General features: G+C 33.1%; 1 protein-coding gene across 1 annotated transcript; it reads left to right on the top strand.

The window, feature by feature from the left end:
* The first annotated feature begins 16,085 nt into the window (after positions 1-16,085).
* LOC132746365 (beta-1,3-galactosyltransferase 1-like) lies at positions 16,086-18,253 on the top strand. Its single transcript, XM_060735486.1, has one exon. It carries the CDS (start codon positions 16,169-16,171, stop codon positions 17,474-17,476), a length of 1,308 nt encoding a protein of 435 aa, XP_060591469.1. The 5' UTR covers positions 16,086-16,168; the 3' UTR covers positions 17,477-18,253.
* The last annotated feature ends 6 nt before the right edge of the window (positions 18,254-18,259 follow it).

Below are 18,259 nucleotides of genomic sequence, written 5' to 3'. Positions count from 1 at the left end.
CAAAATAAAAGTGGCGAGAGCGTAGAGCTTTCCGACCATGAAGACGCTACCGCGATCATACTGCGCTTATGTAGACTCCACTTCGTTTCTCCTGCGATTTGCCTCGATCGACCAGGTTTTCGGCCACGCTTTGATCGTAGTAGAAGCGGCGTCTATGTGTGAACGGGGGTTTAGTCACAGATAGTTAACTCAATAATTAATTCGTTAACTGTTGGCAGAAATATGCCACCATAGAATACAAGTAGATATTTTGATGCTAAAGCATCAAGTCGCCGGATAGAAATATGATTGTATTTATATTAATGGTTCGAGTATAAAGAAAAGAGGAACAATAAGTTGAGTAATGTTTATTCATAAACACGTTTTCATTTACTTGCCACAATTATATCTTTCTTGCTGAGAGTTATATGCATAAATTTATGTTATGTTATAATAAAACATCATATTTGAAGCAAACTTGCTTAGCAATTTTGTCAGGAAACTGTTATCATTATTAAATAAGCAATATTTACCCGAGACTCAATAATTTTCGGGAGCTGTTTCGTTTGCTTACATAACTTATTATGATTAATGTTAACGATTTTATTGTAAGTATAATTACATGTATAATTATATCAATTAATACTGCTCGATGGCCTAGTGGTAAGTATGACGAAGTTGTAACCTAGTAGGCGCAAGTTCGAATCTCGGACAAATCCTGTGTGTAGTTTTCATAAATTGATTTTTATTATATCTTTTAACTTTATGAAACATAAGTTGATAAATTGTGTGTTTCATTTCTAGCACTTTTTTATTTCATAATTTTGATAAACGGTCAAGTTTTGCAAAATACAAAAAGTATTATAAAAGAAAACATAAAAAATCACTCTATCGAACCTTCTAACATCTTGTCATCGAGGCTTGTAAAGCAAGTGATATGATTATAATTCTACTTGTAATTCTACTTTATACATATACCGTTGTACCATACATTTGAACTCCGTATGGTTTTCTTCAGCATCCGATAATTACCGACAAATTATTACCGATCATCGAATATTTGCAAAGTGACTATGAAAATATATATGCTTAATTATTGCATAAAACAATGCAATTCTACTGTAAAAGTGGTGTCTGCATAAAAAAATTATTCTTATGCACTATCGAAAAAACATATTATTTAGCTGAAGTCGTTACATACGATAAAGTTAACGTTTAATTACCTTTCAGTGCGATAAACTATCAACACAAAGATGGTTTATTAGTTTTCTCTTTGTATCCAATACGATTCCGGCCCCTACTGTCATACCGAGATTTTTCATACAAAAATACTTTGATTTGCACTTTATCAGCAAGTTACCTGTACATGTATGTCTGTCTTATCAGCTATTTGTTACTATTAATAGATTTTATAACAATAACATACAACGTGTAGTCACGTGATTCTGGGAGAAACTGTTTATAATAAATAAGATAAAGAAATAGAATAGGTCTCATAAGATACAAACAACCAGATAATTTAAAAGTGTCATTTCAAATATCATGCATGATTTATTTATCATAAAATAGCAACGCTTGACACTTTAAAAAAAGTAAAAGCATCCCTAAATTCAATGACTGGTCCATAGGGATACGTCATTAATTCATTTTATAAAAATTGTAATGTTGTAATGTTGCTTTTTACGATGTCAATATTTGAATATTTCATTTCATTGTATTGTATGTTTGAATTTTTGAGATTACTGAAAACAATTGTAGTCTTTAATTGTTCAGTAATTGTTATGCTTTTATTTACAGAAATTAATGCCTTCTCCTACCATAGGTATAATATTAAACTGTTACAAATATAGTCGCCGGTTTCTACCGGCGACTTATAAAGGAGCAATCTGCTGTAACAGTTACTTTCATTACGATATCGAAACAAAAATTTTGTAGAAGTTGTATAAAATTATGATAATTTGATTAAACATTTATTACAAATAATAATCATATAATAAAAAACGCAATACAAAATCTTATTCTTTCACAGTCAGTTAATTTTTAATTTTTACAAAAAAAAAAAACAAACAAAAAAAAAACAAAAACAAAAAACATCAACACAAAAAACATAGTTCATATCTCAATTGTTCGTCACTTAAGTGACTGAGATTACATATCTACTTATTACTTGAAATCATTAAAATTACTGTTAAGTATTGTTTTATTTACTCAATTCCTCAAGATTGTGAAATTTGGTGAAAAAAAGTTAGATTTTGGATGAGTGCTGAAAATGTTGATTACGGTAACTTCATTAATTCATCCTGTACATGCGGATTACAGTACTTCAGCAACTCATGCTGTCCATGCGGATTACGGTAACTTCAGCAATTCATGATATAAATACGGATTACAGTAACTTCAGCAATTCATGATATAAATACGGATTACAGTAACTTCAGCAATTCATGAATATAAATACGGATTACAGTAACTTCAGCAATTCATGCTGTTCATGTAGATTACGGTAACTTCAGCAATTCATGATATAAATACGAATTACAGTAACTTCAGCAATTCATGATATAAATACGGATTACAGTAACTTCAGCAATTCATGATATAAATACGGATTACAGTAACTTCAGCAATTCATGATATAAATACGGATTACAGTAACTTCAGCAATTCATGCTGTTCATGCAGATTACGGTAACTTCAGCAATTCATGATATAAATACGAATTACAGTAACTTCAGCAATTCATGATATAAATACGGATTACAGTAACTTCAGCAATTCATGATATAAATACGGATTACAGTAACTTCAGCAATTCATGCTGTTCATGTAGATTACGGTAACTTCAGCAATTCATGATATAAATACGGATTACAGTAACTTCAGCAATTCATGATATAAATACGGATTACGGTAACTTCAGCAATTCATGATATAAATACGGATTACGGTAACTTCAGCAATTCATGATATAAATACGGGTTACAGTAACTTCAGTAATTCCAGCTCATCATTATATTCATAACAAATTTTCTCATAGAAAATAATGCATGGTTTGCATCTGAATAATACACGTATATCATAACCATATTAATAGTTAATGAAAAATTAGTTAGAGCGAACTTGCAATAATATGTATATGCTGATGATGAAATATAATTAATTGAAGTTGTTGGGTTCATTTCTTTTTACTAAAATCGATATAAAGTGATTTAATATAAAGCTATCAGAATTGACGCGGCGAATTATTTATGACAGCTCTGTACAGGGGAGCTTTAAGAGTGTAACCAAGGTTATAAACATACTACCATTCAAGGCCCCTGTGACCCTGACCTTTGACCTAGTGAACCCAAAATCAATAGAGGTCATCTACAAGTTACGACCAATCAATATGTGTAATAGGAAGACTTTGTGATAAATAGTAACAAAGATAATGAACATAAACCATTCTGACATATAAGGCACCTGTGACCTTGACCTTTGATCTTGTGACCCCAAAATCAATAGGGGTCATCTACTACATGTAGTTATGACCAATCACTATGTGAAATCGGAAGACTTTGTGATGCATAGTTTTCAAGATAATCAGCGGAAACCATTTTGACATTTGAGCCCCCTATGACCTTGATGTTTGACATTGTGACCCCAAAATTATTGTTATTATTATTATTATTATTATTATTATTATTATTATTATTATAAAATGGAACCAAAGCCTCGTTTTTAAGTGTTCTAACGCTCATAATATGCCTACGCAGGAAACTGCATTTGAGTGCCATTGCCTTTGAATATCAAAATATTTTCTATTATATATTGCAACGCATTGCATTTATATCATTTCATTTCCCTTTAAAAATACATTGATCTACTATTTATTCTTAATTACGCTAGGCTGGTGGGAAGTGTCTCGTTTTGTAAATGTTTACCATTTTTGAAATACGTTTACGAGACTTTTTATCCTACATCCATTTTATTTAGTTGCATAGATGAAATCAACTACTCTCAATTTTCAAGACTTTGAAGCGAGACCTAAGAGGAAAGAAATTCAATAATAACTGTTTGCTAGAAAGAAAAGACGTGATTCAAAACTGAAACATAATAATGATACACGTGTGCGAAATTCAAATGTTGATGTAGACAAAAATGAAGGAGGCAGAGGTCTGTAAAATGGACTAATACTCGTACATCAGTATTTGCGTGTATTTGCGTGCGCGTGTGCGAACCTTTTTTTGAAACACTAAAATGTTGAGTAAAATATTTATAAGGAAAACTGTTGCAATAAATAAATGAAATATAATTTTATCACAGAAGAAATGTTTTTGCTAGTTAAGTCTATTTAATCAGGTATGATAATTGTTCATTTAGACATCTAATTTGAGTATTTACAAGAAAAGCATTGATGCAAAGCATCAAAGGGCGTCCAAGCAAGAAATGCAGAAAGTGAAGATGAATTAGTAGACATATGATGACAAGATATTCTTATAAACTTGTCAATGGTTAATTGGTTTTTACCAGCATGACCGGACGAAAGATATTGTTCTTTATGAACTTTAATTGGCATGCTAGAGATTAGAATATTACTTGTTAATTCTATATGATCGTGATTATTAGTAGCAATAGATATACATGTATACAATCATTTATTTCTTTTCTTTTCGGTATTTAGCTCATTGGGGTAGATAACGCACGTGCTTTTGGTGGGTTATTAGCGGGAGAAATCACTTTCGAGGTTAGCTACTATAAGGAAGGTTGTTTTTTTGCTCAGTAATTTTTCATATGATATGAGTTCGGCGGAAGAAATTGAACATAATGAGCCGAGTTTATCGTCTAAAAGGAGTCGACAAGATGAAATTCAACCTGGACAAGATGTTTTTTCGGTCACATTAGAACACGCATTGTCTCGTCAGAAAGACTTATTTCTACAAGAAATAGAATCCAGGTTCGGCAATGTGAATACAAAGAAACCTGAAGAAGGTAAATTTGACTTTAAAAAAGAAGGTCTGAAAAGACAATTTTTGTTTAACAACGACAGGTTATTGTAAGTTATTGAAGATTGCCGACCGTCATGGCTGGGATACTGTACGCGAGTATTCTGATGAGCCTTTGGCTGACGATGAAGAAGACGCCGTTAAACTGCTGGGAGCAATTTCCAGGGCCAATAGGGCACGTAAATCCAAGCCTTATGACGTCAGTCAGCGTAAAGTTATCTCACCGCTTCAATCAAGGTCAGCTCAGTCATTTCAAGGGTCATTTCGGAACCAGTCTATTTTTCGAGGATATTCGGTCGGAAATGAACAAAGTCTCCAAAATGGTTACGGAAGAGGCGTTACGGGGAAAGGGATATCCAACGCAGCTTGCTTTGCATGCAATATGCCCGGGCATTATGCCAGAGAGTGCCCGTATGTGCAGAGGAACACCATCAGCAGACGACAGTTGCCAAGCACTTCCGGGGCAGCAGACGTTATACAAGGAAATGACGCAAACAAGAGAAAAAGTTGAGTATTCTTTTGATTTTTTGAATGGATTGGCTTATGAAGAAAAGACAAGCGTTACATCTGTTATTTCTGTTAACGATAGTATTAAAAAGAACATAAACTTTTGGAGGTCAGAATTAAAAGTTAATTCTTTCATAGAAGATGTAATAGAAAATGGGTACAAGATTCCTTTTGAAACTTTTCCGACGACTGTTTTTCTCAAAAATAATTCTTCAGCCAAGAAACATTATAGATTTGTAGAAAATGCTATTGCAGATTTGGTAGCAAAAAATTGTGTACAAGAGGTAGAGTCAATTCCGTTTTGCGTCAATCCATTGACAGTCTCTGTAAATAGCTAGGGTAAAGAAAAGCTTATTTTAGATCTGAGACATATTAATAAACATTTACATAAATTTCAAGTAAAGTTTGAAGGTTGCAAGGAAGAGCTTAATTATTGTCATGTAGGGAATTTAATGTTTAAATTTGATCTTAAGTCGGGGTATCATCACATTAACATACATGATGATTTTCAAAAATATTTAGGTTTTTCCTGGAAAAAGAACGGGAAATTTCATTTCTATGTTTTTACTGTATTACCATTTGGAATTTCATCAGCTCCTTTTCTTTTCACAAAGCTGTTAAGACCTCTTGTTAAATATTGGAGATCAAAATGCATAAAGATTATAATGTATTTAAATGATGGGTGGGGTATGGATAGTCCTATGCTGTGTCAAAATATTAGTAGTCAAGTACATAAAAGATTTAAGTCGAGCAGGACTTATTGTGAACGAAGATAAAAGTATTTGGTTACCTGTTCCAATTCTAAAATGGTTAGAATTCCAATTCTAAAATAGTTGCTCAGCTAGAGATCTAGCAAAAATAGTTGGAGAAGTATTATTTCAATGTCTTTTTGTTTTGGAAACATTTGTAATATTATGACCAGAAACTTGTATTTTCCAATTATAAACAGATGTAATTGGGACAGTAATGTCAAATTAGGTTCACAGGTGTTGGATGAATTAAATTTTTGGCAAAACAAATTAGATATTTTACCTTTTAGGTCAGTTACATCTTTTTACAGAGTACCAGAAAGAATCATGTTTGTAGATGCTAGCAATTGCGCGGGAGCATGTGTATTGTTACAGAATATAAATCGAATATAAATGGGTGTCTCATGTAATGTTTACAGATTACGAACAGGGTCAAAGTTCAACATACAGGGAATTGAGGGCGTTAGAACATGCTTTAAGTTCTTTAGGAAAGCATTTAGCAGGAAGCTTGGTTAAAGTATATACAGATAATCAAAATGTTGTCCGTGTTTGCAACAGGGGGAGCACAAAGTCTTTATTGCAGACTCTTGCAAGAAATATTTTTGATTTGAGTGTTCAGTTTAAAATTCTGTTAGAATTAGCTTGGGTTCCCAGGGAATTGAATGTTGAAGCGGACTATTATAGTAAGATATATGACTTTGACGAATGGTGTGTATCACACAAGATTTTTGAGTTTTTCAATAGAAAATGGGGTCCATATTAAGCCGATAGGTTTGCAGATAACACAAATTGTAAGGTTGATGTATTTAATTCACAATACTGGTGTCCCGGATCGTCCGGAGTAGATGCCTTTGCATATGACTGGAGTGGTGTAAATAACTGGTTGGTACCACCTGTACACTTGTTACCAAGGGTTATTTCACATATAAAAGCATGTAGCGCAGAAGGTACTTTGGTTATTCTAAAATGGATATCCACTATTTTCTGGCCTTTACTAGTGAATACATATTCAAGTACTTACAGAGGTTTTATATTAGATTTTGTGGAATACAAAAAAACCTTTCAAGTTTTTCATCGCAGGTTCTTGCAAAGAGAGTATTTTTGCAAAGCCTCAATTTAATAGTAATGTGTTGGTGTTGAAAATAAGGTTTAAGTAATTACAAATTAGATGTTAATAGAGATTTCAATTGGATCGAACGTTAAAATTTATTTTTCGTTGTACACGATTCAAAAGTTGCATGATCTCATGTTTAGTAAGAAGTAATACAAGCGTATAATTGTGCTCGACACGAGTACTTTGGTAATATTAGGTCAAAAGTCAGTTATATTATAAAAAAAAAAGAAAAAAGAATGAACACGGAAAACTCGTGTTTGAAATAGTTCACGTCACGCTTAGCGGTTTCAACATTAGTTTATTTATGGTATGACATTGCTATTTAAAAGAAAAGGATATTTAAAATACATGCTTAATAGTATTTGCCTTTCTATAGTCGGTTTGAAATGATTTCCTTTATAATATTGAATTTGTTGAAATTCTCGTCTGGGACTGGTAGAATAATATTATCGGGTTATTTTAGTGTGGATATTTATGGATATTGTTGATATGTGTATCAATGAATGTATATAAACTGTGATATAATTGTTGAACCTCTGGCCATGGTCAGGGAAGAGTGATGCTATCATCACTATGAAATATACAGTAAATCTCTGGAAAGTGATGTTTTTTATACATGGAAAATGGTGTTTTTTGATATTGTATAACAATGTGTCAAGTGGAACACTTGTACATTTTTGGAAAAATTCAAGAACAATAATTCATTGTAAATTAATAGTTAAAAAATCATTATTGTACGTTTCAAAATGTTGAATTGAGTAATTTATAAGTCTTTGTATTTTCAGAATATGTGGCGGCACGAACATTGGGTTGAGATACACAATTTGTCGCATATAGAATCCCTCCAAACTGCAGCGCTCAAGATACCGCATTTGGCCAGTGCCTCCAAAGCCAAGAATACAAATCAGAAATATGACTTGTATTTTAATAAATTTGCAAAGTGGTGTACAGAAAATAATTTTTTCGAATATTTGCCAGCTAAAGTATCGACTGTCAGTGTTTTTTTTAGTGATTTGACTTTACAAAACGTTTCGGGCGGAGTTTTAGACTCTTATTTCTACAGTATAAGCTGGAAACATCAATTGTCTTTACAAAATAATCCGTGTAAAAATGAACTTGTGAAATTAGTGTATGAAGGAAGTAAAAGGGTTTTGTCTAAACCTGCAACTCAGAAACAACCAGTAAATGTTAGTATGTTACATCGCATTGTTGATTTATATGATAAAAGTGGTGACAGTTCTAATCTTAAAGATTTAAGGATTTGTACTATGTGTATTCTTGGTTTCTCGGGGTTTCTACGCTTAAGCGAACTTGCTTCTTTACAAATGAAAGATATTGTTTTTCATGAGTCTTTTATGTCAGTCAATGTTAGGAAAAGCAAAATAGATCAATTTAGTAAAGGTTCTGAAGTCTGTATCGCTAGAACTGGGAAAAAGTTATGTCCGGTATTTTGGTTAGAAAGGTATATTGCTGCCGCAGGTCTCACTCTCTCTTCTTCAGAATTTATTTTTACCAGTTTAAGGTTTTTGAAGAAACAAAATAAATACGTTTTAGCAAACACGAGCATTCCTTTGTCTTATACTAGTAGAGAAATTTTTCTGGAAGCTATTGGGGCAATTGGAGAAAATAAGGATTTATTTGGACTACATAGTTTGCGTAGAGGAGGTGCCTCTGCTGCAGTGAATAACGGGGGAATTTCTGATAGTAGGTTACTGAATAATCATGGGAGATGGAAGTCCTCTACTTCTTCAGATAGATATGTTCAGTATAGTTTAGTAAATAAATTACAGCTTTCTAAACATTTGGGTATTTAAGTTTAAGAGTTTAATCCGATATTGGGGTTTAAATTAAATACATTTTACAGAAAAGATAGTGTCTAGAACAGTTTTCTCAATTTAATTTTATATGAGAGAAATAATATGGTATAGTGTATGTATTTGTATATTTTACCATTTTTAGCAAATGTTGACGTTTAACGCAGCAATTTTTCATCTCAGTTTTTTACTTCGTGCGTCTTTGTTGCTTCGAAATGGTAGCCAGCCCATGCTGTATGTACAATTTATCGGCTGTTGTTGTTTATTTAGAAGGTATATTTAGAAAAGAAATATTTTATTTTCGGACAAACGAAGTGAGGGAGAAAATAATTTCTTTTCTTTTCGGTATTTAGCTCATTGGGGTAGATAACGCACGTGCTTTTGGTGGGTAATTAGCGGGAGAAATCACTTTCGAGGTTAGCTACTATAAGGAAGGTTGTTTTTTGCTCAGTAAATTTTTTCCAAATTTAAGTATAGGTCCTTTTTATTTTTTAGTTTTTGGACGTTTTCATTTATACTTAAATCAAGAGAGTGGGTACTACGTTTAGTTTGGAGGCGTAAAAATGTATTATGATTATAAGTCAGTGTTTATATATTTTGTTTTGGAGTTGTAAACTTATATATAAATATATTAATTAGTAAGGTTGATAACATGTTCAAGTACACGTTTTTCAGGAGGTCAGGGGTGAAAGGTACACTCAACTGTTTGTAGCCTCGGATACCTTCTACTTCCCCGTCCCCCTCAAATTAAAAAAAAAAGTTTGGGGGTAAAAAAGATAAATATTCAGGTTTGGGTTGGAGCAGCCGGCCCGCAGTGTTCTGGCTTTCTGGTGTACTTGTTTATGTGATTAATCGGATGGAATATATAACTTTAGGGGATGGCGATAAATATGGAAGACATTATTCAGAGAACATGTTTATTACATTTAGTTATATAGTAGACAATATAGTGTTTTATATTATCAGATGTTAACTGCCGAACTCTTTTTCAATGGTTTTGTTCTTGTATGATTTATGAAATAAATCGAAATGGTAGCCAGCCCATGCTATATGTACAATTTATCGGCTGTTGTTGTTTATTTAGAAGGTATATTTAGAAAAGAAATATTTTATTTTCGGACAAACGAAGTGAGGGAGAAAATAATAATCCATATGTGTAACGCATGATCAACACCATGCACACTTGTGGAATTGTCCCTTATTATGTTATCGCTATAAGCAAAGACCCCCTCTTAAATTATCTGTTCACACTTAGTAAAAATATGACACTGGTTATATTACCATGTTGATCATGTTGAGCATAATTATTTATTATACAATATTGTAATATCAATTTTAATATAAAAAATACAGATTTTATGAATATTGTTTTCCTCTCTTTTTTTGTGTTTTATGTGCTATTTTAATACTGAGTTTTTTACGTTTACTACTCTTTTTTTATTATTAAAATTGTAAAATAAATTTTAAGAATTCAATTGTCATATTGACCGACGATTAAAAGTCAAAACTTAACTGGAAAAAGTCAGTAAATTATGGTTAATCTTTCAACATCCCTCTATAAATAGATTTTCGTCATCATTCTATTTTAACATACCATAATAAGCCACTGTGTACTACAAAATGATAAATAGAAAAACCCGAAGAGACGGAAAAGGTTATTTCATTTGAAAATGTTTGCATTGCGAAATTCTCCAGTTCGCTATTCATTGTAGACATCGCGACATTTCATTTTTGATTAATAATAATCAAGCACCCTCATACCGATCGGAATGATCGGCTTTTATTATGACCGACTAAAAGGCTCGAGAAGTTGCTGTCGCCCTTTCACAAAAATCTGATTTCATTCCATCAAGGGCGCCGCGCTTCGGCGCGGACGCCAATGACACAGAAACAAAACCACTTTGAAGCATTCCTTCAGGTCATTCGTAAATAATTTATAAGGGTATTGAATACCTAGACATGCGCGACCGCGCGATCTCAGTTTCAGGAATTCTACTGTTTTCTCTTGTCATATTGAAAATTCGATCCATTGGTAACTAAACGTAAGTAACATTATATTAGCATTATTATTATTATTATTGTCATTATTATTAGCTTTATTGTTGTAATTGTTTATACTGTTTACAAACGTATAATTTAGTTCTTCATATTAATTTTGTAAAATAAGTTTTGATAAAATTATGTTAAATTAATATTTCAATCAAAGCTTAATACATCAAATATTTAGAATGAACTTGTTCATCTTTTAATTTGGAAATAAATCGTCATTTAAGGGATTATTTCAAAATAGATTCTGAATTAAAAACAGTGCAGAACACGATCAGACAGCACCGGCGCGCCGCCTGACCTTTGTTTGCATAGTTTTATGATCACTATTATTATTTCACATAAAGACCAATATAAACGGTTATTTGAACATATAACCCGAGTCGATGTATACGGCCATATAAAGTAAAAGTAATTGCAGGTAAATTTCTTGCTCAAAGCAATTAGCAGTGCCCCTGGTGGGGTTCGAACCAGGAAGCTCTCAATTCCTAAGCGCGCGACCTACCACTGGACTACTGTTCTATATAACCTGTAAACAACCTTTATTACGTATTTTAGTACAGCAAACAAACTTTATTACAGAAAAAAAACTCTTAAATAAACAGCAGTCGTGAATATTGTTTATATAAACTTTACTATGTTCCAATGAAAAGCGGCATTACAAACATGCAGTATAATAAGTTACATTCTTGCATATCAGACAGGATTATCTACTGTTAACATCGGTGGTAGAAAAAGCCTGCCTTACACCCCCGTGTAAGACAGGTCGCGTTCTTTGAATTAAGTCATTCCCACACACCCTTTCAGAATATAATTGCATCCATAGGATTACGTCATTTATTATAAGAAACTAAAGATACTGAAAGAAATTAAATGCTTAATGAAAATATTAGTTATCGTTTTTTTCTTTCCGAAATATGATTAATTTTTGATATGCAACAAAACGAATCAAACACCAGCTGTCGTCACATTTGGGAAGATCGAGCTCTCGGGTAACTGTATAGCGGAAACTCCGCTGAGACTCGTTACCGCCATTAAAAAGTTACATTCGAGCTAGATATTACGGTCTGTGCCGGTAGCTGGTGTAAGATCCTTGTAGTGAACTTTTAATTTCCATTAAACCCTACACTACTCGCATCACTAGTTGAGAATTACATATAAATAATTGATTGGTAACATGAAAATAAATCAATTTTGCTGAATGGATTGAATGAAGCCAACGTTAAAATTAAATTGATTCAATCTGAGTAATATATAAATGCGCTACCACGATATTACCATTTAAAGTACTAGAAGATCATATACACATGAGTGGTTGTCACGTTGGACTAGTAATCTAAAGATTGCTAACCGCGTGGGTTCATACCAAATCAGGGGTAAGCCGTTGATTCCTTGAAACTTTATATTCATTGCTTAGTAGTGGTTGGTTCTAGGAACAGATTCGAGAGCTTATAGCTTCCAACACAATCGAACTTACATATATACTCATAAACTAAAAATACTTTAGGATCAAGTACACTAAATAAAGGTTGATGTGCGCATCTCCCGTTTTATGCCCCGATATATTTGGTCGGTGTCCTACTAGTCGCATTCCCTGTGGTCCTGTGTGGCTGAAAATATTCAGAAGTTTTGTTATCAAATCTCAGTTGATCTAGGTACCCAAATTCTGTAAAGTCCAATATTGATTTTAAATGGTGAACCGTAAAACAACTTTCTAACAGTGCTGGGCTTGGAGAATAGTTGAGGCATAAATTCATTATCGTTCTATTAATCATTTTCATGGAAATGGCGCAAACGCAAAATTGTACGTTCGTGAAATGTCTTGGGTTATATATATTTATATAAAACGTTTCCACTAAAAATTCGATATAGACCTTGACGTGACAACATGCAAGTATCATGATCTGGTGCTGGCTTTATGTAATAAATAAAAATCTGGGAAAAAAGTGATTTCTCGGAGGCATAATTCACAACAAAATTACATGAAAATGGCAGACTCTGTTTGATTAAGTCTTAACATGAGGGATAATGAATAAGTGCAACATCCCTCATGACCCCTAGCACCGGCTTGAGCGGTACTCAATTCACAACACTTAATAGTGCTGGCACCAATGATCCCGAAAGATCAGTAAAATATAACAAAAGTCTGCCCATTAGTTAGCTAATTAGTAACAACATCGTTTAAGTAATACAGAAGTCGCTGGTCCGATCGTCGGGCGTGGTTTAAAATCGTCATGACAGGTGATCTCGGACATCGAAACTTACGGTAATATGCCTCTTACATCTGATAAAAAAAATCGTGTGTGATTAAGTTATAGTAGTCGGTCACTTGCGAAGAAATCAGTAATTACTGGCTGGTTCTACAGTTAAGCCGGGTAGGTGAAACATCCCTCTGAGACATGACAAAACATGTGTTAAAATTGGCGTAAAAAAAAAAACAAGAAAAAGGCAAACAAACAATTCTGTAATAATAATAGAAATTTCAAGTATTGAACATCAAAGCTTTTTTAAGTTATGCAAATTAGTGAAATTAATTTCCATTAAAATATATTGAAGTAAATTCTGATTTTTTTTAATTACGATATGATATTGAAATAATTGATGATATTCACATTGTTAAGATACGCAAAGTTTAAATCCTCAATTGTATAATTTACATTTACTATAATTATCATTCCATTTGCGCAGTAATAATATAAAAAGTTGTGTCATACACTTATTCATGATGACTGTATATATAATACTTATAAGGTGACTTATATGTCAGTTGAGCCGGATATAAATGCTGTAAGTCTTAATTTACATGTATCAGTCTTAATTCACAGGTATCAGTCTTAATTCACATGTACAAGTCTTAATTCACATGTATCAGTCTTAATTCACATGTATCATGACATTGATTTTACACATGTAACTATAATACCATATCTTGTCCTCCAGTTTTAAACTGATCTTCATCAACTTAGTTTGTGAGAAGACATTATAGATTCCGAAACGGATATAAGTTGTCACAAATCGATAATTTCAAATTGTCACAACAAACCAAAACCTTGGATAAATTATTCAGCTGATCGATATTATAAACGGCTAAAGAAAGATTTAATTCCTTTGAAAATGTCCTAGTGATACTAAAAATTAAACAGTAAAATATTTTATACTTAACTCAATTTTATTACATATACAATCAATGCCATTGGACCAAACATAATGATACAGACATGAAACTACGGCATACGATCATGATAAGTTCGTGTTCATCATAAATAGCTCATATATTACATTAAAAAAAATCGCACCAACACTGCAATTGTTATGAGGCTCCTTACCTTCTTCACTGGTTGGAGAAGACCACGCAGGGCATATACATGGGCATTATTTCAGGCACGAGCAGGCACCTAGGTAGAACCATCAAGTTTTCCGGTTAGCGCAATAAGTGGAGTGATGGACTGTTAACCGGGCGACATATGTTCGATTCCCGAACGGTGCAGGTCATTTTCGTTGTGATTGATCATGAAATCCTTTCTACGGTCGGTCATTCGCACTGTACCACTGCTTTGGCATGTACAGAAGTTATCTGTTCCTTGTTAAAAGGAAGGCAAGTAGTACTGATAAAACTGTTTGACAGTCTGTCCATGGACGATGCGGTGGCTGAGCTCTGGTAAATTCAATGTGGCTTACTACCATGATCCGGAGTGAAAACTAACTACCAGCACCACTGAGTAGAACCATCGACGTTCTGTACGCTAACTTGACAATTTCTTAGCATGAGCATATAGTCAAGTATTGGTGATAAATAGTTTACATGATACACCTAATTAATCATTTTTTTTACTGGATATCAATTTCATCTCATTGATTGAATATTTTACTATAGTTAATTACATATATCGTTATGTCTCTATGAATTAGACCCGTCCTGCTTTGGGTTTTAGAAGAATCCATTGGGAAATGAAATAGTAACTTTTCTTCCAACAGGATATACCTTCTTTTATTATACAACGGAATTCTTTCATCCGGGTTATCTTTAGACTACGTGATAATATCGTGACCTGTGATCTGGAACGCGCGAAATCCAGCATCGTGTGAAACAAATAAACTGCTTTGGTTTAAATATTTACAGATTTTTTTTGCACTAATAATTATAATTGAATAAATATAGTACAGATGTGATGATCAATATATGGATTTAAACTTCAGCTTGAAATATTAGTGAATACTCGATATACAAGCCCGTGTGTACAGAATCCCGGGATTTTTCCGAACTACCGTTGTGACACGTGACCATATGGTTTATAAAATATCTCTCCTATTTATTTATATTGGCTACTGCGTTAGTAACACAGTAGAGTATGCAAATCTGGAGGCCAATGACTTTAATTATTACTCCAATTTTTAAACGACGAATGGTAAATTCCTTTCAAAAATAACGTTTTCAGTTTGCAATAACAAATATTTTATAATTTTCATATACATATATCCGAGATCTACATGTATAACATCATTGAATATTTATTTAATTGTTTGTTTATTTGTTTTCACATGTTTGGTCATATTTCGGCGGTCGACCGGTCCAACTAACCGACTTCACCGAATAACGAAACACTAATTTCACTAATTTCTTCGCAAGTGACCGTTTTACTCATCCCAAATGACTTTTGAATCAACAGAAAAGACAGAGCATCAGCCTTTATGCCCAGCGATCCCTGCATTACAAATTCAATGTTTAAACGAACTAAGTGGTACCCTATAGTTCAGATGCATGAAGAAGAATCGTGCACTCAAAAGTATCAAATTGTTACCACGCTATGTTAGGTTTTAAGTTGGGAATGTGTAATCCCTCTTTTCATCAATATGTCAACTTTGTTTTTTATATTTTTCATTTTAGCTGGAATATCATGCTTCAAAGGGAAGATGGTTCATAGAACTTCGTTTCTTTTTGACTAGCTACAACTTTATGACATAAAACAGCATGTTATGGAGAAAAGACCTATAAGTTTGTGCAATCTCCTTTGTTGTCATGGACGGAGAAGCCAAAAAAGTGTATTTGTGATATTTGTAATTGGTTTGATATATTTATTATTTATTCTTTACGGGGAAGTAATTAATCGGCACCATATCGTTAATAGGACGAACTGTTTTCAGAACTTCTTATCCAATCCAAAATGTATTTATTTTAATGAAAACAAACGTAGGATTGCAACAATAATTGAAGGTAGTGAAAGGCAACCAGGTACGGGTTCGGGAAGAACTTCGACGATAAACATAGCTGTGCAAGGTACTAACTTAACAAAGCTGTCAAGTAAAACTTCAAGTGATCTTAAAAATACACATTTTACCGAAAATACGGAAAACGATTTTACAAAAATCACATTAAAACCTAACTTTTCACAAATGATAAATGCATCACAACAAGTTTCAACAATTAGCGCTCCATACCTATTGCAGAACAAAAACCTTTGTTCGTCCGTCAAAAACTTGTCTACATTGATAATAGTGCATACAGCATGTGACCATTTTACGAGGCGACAACTGGCAAGGCAAACTTGGGCCAACCACACATTTTATACAACAATTGGGGAGTTTAGAATACTGTTTCTTTTAGGAAAACCCAAGTATGAAACAATACAAAAAATGATACGTGATGAAAGTGAAAAATATGAGGACGTTCTACAAGGAAACTTCATCGATACTTATCATAATTTGACATTGAAAGGTGTAATGGCATACAAATGGTTATCTGAGAGATGCAAGAATGTAAAATTTATTTTGAAAATTGATGATGATATAGTTGTTGATTTATTTAAGGTTTTCGTGGACATATTGCCAAAATATGCTTCCCTCAAGCGTCAGATTGTTTGCAATCATTTATATAAAGATACAATGCCTATTAGAAGAAAGAACAATAGTAAATGGTTTGTCCACCATAGACATTTTAGAGGAAAAAATGCTTATCCTACAGCCTATTGTTCTGGTTTTATGATTTTATTTACAAATGACTTAATGCCGTTGTTTTTCAGCTCTTCTAAAGTTACACCATTTTTCTGGGTCGACGATGTGTATTTGTATGGCCTAGTGCCGGGCAATGTTCCCGGTGTAAAATATTCCTCATTTCAGGGACAATGGCAAATGTTGGACGGACAAAAGGCGTTGAGATGCTACAGGAACGCTACAAAAAACTGTGATTACCTGGCTATTGGAAGCAGTGGAAAAGCAGAAACAGAAGACATCTGGAGTCACATTGTTGAACGTTACCTTCATTCAATATTAGCAAGGAAACATTGAAATGTTTTCAATACGTATTAAGTTGTATTAATCAGTATTGACACAATTAATGCATTGCCGAAAACATCTTAAACAATAATCCATGGTAATACAATACAACGAACGTATCACATGATTTATAGGAACTCGGGATCATAGATATAGACAATTTTTCTAAAAAAATTTTTGCAAAAAACAACAACAAAAAACAACATATTAAAACCTAAACAAGTGATAGAATGGAGGACGGTAGTATTATATATTTTTTTCTTAATTTCTAATAAAACTGTTCTATACTTATTATAACAAATAACATAGCGTCCTAACATATTGTATTGTTGTTACGTATAAGTGATTTCTTTAAGTGTTATTAAATGATAATGCCCAATGCGGTTTTTGGCTTTTCTTAAATGGCTGAGGCCTAGGAATTGCAGCAACATCATTCACGCCCCTAAGCACCGGCTTGAGCGGTACTCAATAAAAGGCGACAATGTGGGTTTGAATGACTGGAGTCTATGCATCTCCTTGCCTATGCAGTTGAGGTGGTTTTGGCCCCTGGTGTTGCTTTGAAATTTGTTACACCCAAAGTTAGTCGCACTTGTTACGTATCCTAGATTAGCACCATAATACCTATCTTGTGTTGCTTCGCCGTAAAACCAAACACACAAATAATTTAATCATAACTTTTATGATTATGGATTATAGAAACATTGAAATTTGTAGCTTTTAAATTAAGATGAAAGAAGCTGATTTGAAATGAAGCCCGAGCGTTAGCTTTCTTATATTTTGTAAAAGTTTTTATAC

Source organism: Ruditapes philippinarum, unplaced genomic scaffold (assembly GCF_026571515.1).
Source record: "Ruditapes philippinarum isolate M1 unplaced genomic scaffold, ASM2657151v2 ctg4076_1_1_1_1, whole genome shotgun sequence".
In the NCBI taxonomy this organism is placed as follows: domain Eukaryota; kingdom Metazoa; phylum Mollusca; class Bivalvia; order Venerida; family Veneridae; genus Ruditapes; species Ruditapes philippinarum.
This window is presented reverse-complemented; position numbering and strand designations above follow the sequence as displayed.